This window comes from Lathyrus oleraceus, chromosome 5, assembly GCF_024323335.1.
Source record: "Lathyrus oleraceus cultivar Zhongwan6 chromosome 5, CAAS_Psat_ZW6_1.0, whole genome shotgun sequence".
NCBI lineage: Eukaryota > Viridiplantae > Streptophyta > Magnoliopsida > Fabales > Fabaceae > Lathyrus > Lathyrus oleraceus.
In genome coordinates this window covers 277,153,754-277,156,660 of record NC_066583.1, presented here as the reverse complement: position 1 = coordinate 277,156,660, position 2,907 = coordinate 277,153,754, and the positions used below count along the sequence as shown (strand labels likewise).

Below are 2,907 nucleotides of genomic sequence, written 5' to 3'. Positions count from 1 at the left end.
CAAGAATAACAATGAGAAAAGATGAAGCCAAGAATTATTGACACAATCCACTTAAAATATTGCCAACAAAGATTGAAATAAAATAAGAGGAAACAAAAATCATGTTGAAACTATCAAATAGGAATGATTCTCCCAAAATTACATAATTGCAATTTGAGGTACAACAATATTCTATTTCAGTTTTCGGTCATGAATATTCTATATAATTAATCGATTGCCATACTGTGTGTGGCCATATCCAGATAATAATCACAGTAATAAAAGCTAAATTAAAATAACTCAATGAAAGTTTATTGGGTTGAAAGATGGATCTAGTGAAATGATAATTGAAGAATAATGGACTGTTGCAAGGATAATTGAAGGATTAAAATTGTCAAATGAAAGACTAAGAATTCTTTGTTCCAAAGATAATTAACAAAGAGCCATGAAGCACGTGAATATTATGTTATTCTCATACTTGGCTGAAATCCATTCACAGTTAGTCCTCCATCAACACAAATAACCTGTCCTGTAATGTAAGATGCAGCCGGAAGACAAAGGAAAGCTACCAAGGATGAAACTTCTTGAGCTTCGGCGATGCGTCCAAGAGGAGTTCGAGACAACATTTCATCTACATATTGCTTGTCACGAAGCAGCTATCACAATAGAAAACAATTAGCAAGACTTGTGATTAGAAAGGAAAAAAGAAAGGAAAAGGAAAAAAGAGCACTACATGTTCTACAAGTGGTGTATTGGTGGTAGCAGGAACAACACAATTGCTCCTTACGCCATCTTTTGCCCATTCGCAAGCCAAATTTTTTGTAAGCTGATTGATTGCAGCTGAAAACAGAATTGGACAGTAAACAATCAGTTTTCTTGATCGACGCAAAACATTTTACTACGAGCAAGTTGAACAAGTATGGCTTATATGATAACTCTCACCTTTACTTGCTGCATAGACTGATCCAGTGCCTAAACTCACCACACCAGAAATAGATGAAATGAATACAATGCTTCCCATACCAGATGCCTTCAGAAGAGGATGTGTAAGTTGGCACAGATGATATGCAGAATCTAAATTGATTGCCATAATTTCTGAATATACTTCAGCAGTGTACTCAATGGTTGGTTTCCTAAAGTTTGCCCCAACATTGTTCACCTGTTAGAGGATCAAGCATCATTATCTATGACAAGATATACAGTATGAAACCTCTCTATAATGTACTATAATTCACTGTGATGTTATGTTCTCTTTTTTGCAGTATTTCAAAATTTAGAGTGTTAAAAATAATTTAATTACTATGCATTGCATGTTTAAATATATTTTAAACACACATTCAACCGAATCTCATGAGTACGTAATTGTACGTATAATTTTGGAAATAAGATTGTAAAGTAATGTTGTAGTGTTATATAATTAGATATCCTTGTGAAATCCCAATAGATGATGAAGCAACAACGGACACAACACTAACATCTAAGCATCGTAATAATTCAAGAACATGTAAGTGATTTAAGCCAATCACATGTTTAGACATCGTCAACAACATGTATTAGACACTAGACATGTCTTAGTTTGGGCTTTAAGTAGCTTCTACACTAATAGTATATGTTACGGGCCATCTACAAGACCCATGAAGAAGGCCCAATAGCATTTAATAGGAAGAAAGACACACAGAACAAGTGGACTCTCGTCCTGTTGAGGACATAGATCACGCCCCGTCATATCTTTCACCGTCGAATCTAATGAGCCGGTTAACTACACAAGGTGTCGAAACACGAATAAGCGGTTTAAACCGGTCATAGTATATAAAGATCATATCGCATCATTTCAGGTATTCAATTCATTCTCACTCTGATGTTTCTTTTGACTCAATAACGGACTTAGGTGTTACCCCTTCTCTACCGTACCAGAAACTTGCTCCACCGCACCAAGACTCCATCTCACTACTCCCTTACACATATCTGGTTCCAGTATAGAATTTAATCTCTTCAATGAAAGGGAATTAACTAGTTAACTTACATAAATGTGAAGTTTGCCATTGAAGATTGGGGTGACTTCATGAATGAGCTTCTCCCTTTGGTCTCGAGATGACACATCACACACAGATCCAGAAACCAAAAAGCCTTTACTACGCCATTGATTCAAACAGTTATCGAGCTCTGCTTGGTTTCTGGAACAAGTGTGGACGGTGGCACCAAACCCACACAAATCCTCAACTATGGCATGTCTGAAATTGAACAAGGATTAGCCAAAATTCAAACGGGGAAGGATCAAAATATTGAATTTTTCATGAAAAAAGAAACAAAATTAAATGAAAAAAAAACTGACCCAATTCCGCGAGTTCCACCGGTGACGAGAGCGGTCATTCCTTTGAGGGACCATCGAGAGGATCCATTGGAAGTGCACTCTTCAGCTTCTGCCATTTCTGTTTGTTTGTACTTTCTTGCTTGATCTCAAATTCTTTTTCTCCAAAAGTCAAGGTATTCAAAAGTGAGAGTGCCATCAAGCATTTTTTTAACATTCTTATTGAAGTTTTCTTTTTTTAAATTAACTTTATAACACAAATATAAAATTTATTATTAATTAATTTTATTATTATATTATCCATAAAAATATGGATTATTATTAATCACATATTTTACTTATAATGTATTTTTAAATATATTTTTATTATTAATTTTTAATTAAAAATGTGTCTTACTTCCAAAGTAGATTTTTGTCCATTTTTATATATTTTTTTCAGTTTTTTTATCCAAATGTTTTTTCATATGTGCAAAAAAAAAAAATAGTTTGATTGTTATGATTGAAAGACTATTATTTATATAGGTTAAATATGTTTTATGGTACTTATAAGTATAACTATGTCCTCTGCAAAAAATTCTTCAAAAATTCATCGTTCTAAAAAAAAATTATTCACATTTTTT

The 2,907-nt window shown here is 33.5% G+C and overlaps 1 protein-coding gene across 1 annotated transcript; it reads right to left on the bottom strand.

Annotated features, from left to right (window-relative positions):
* Positions 1-275: 275 nt before the first annotated feature.
* Positions 276-2,497, bottom strand: LOC127083855 (tropinone reductase homolog At5g06060). Its single transcript, XM_051024196.1, has 5 exons — positions 2,312-2,497; positions 2,003-2,210; positions 922-1,138; positions 713-819; positions 276-635 (listed from the first exon to the last, which is right to left on the bottom strand). Exons 1-5 carry the CDS (start codon positions 2,404-2,406, stop codon positions 441-443), a joined length of 822 nt encoding a protein of 273 aa, XP_050880153.1. The 5' UTR covers positions 2,407-2,497; the 3' UTR covers positions 276-440.
* Between the last annotated feature and the right edge of the window lie 410 nt (positions 2,498-2,907).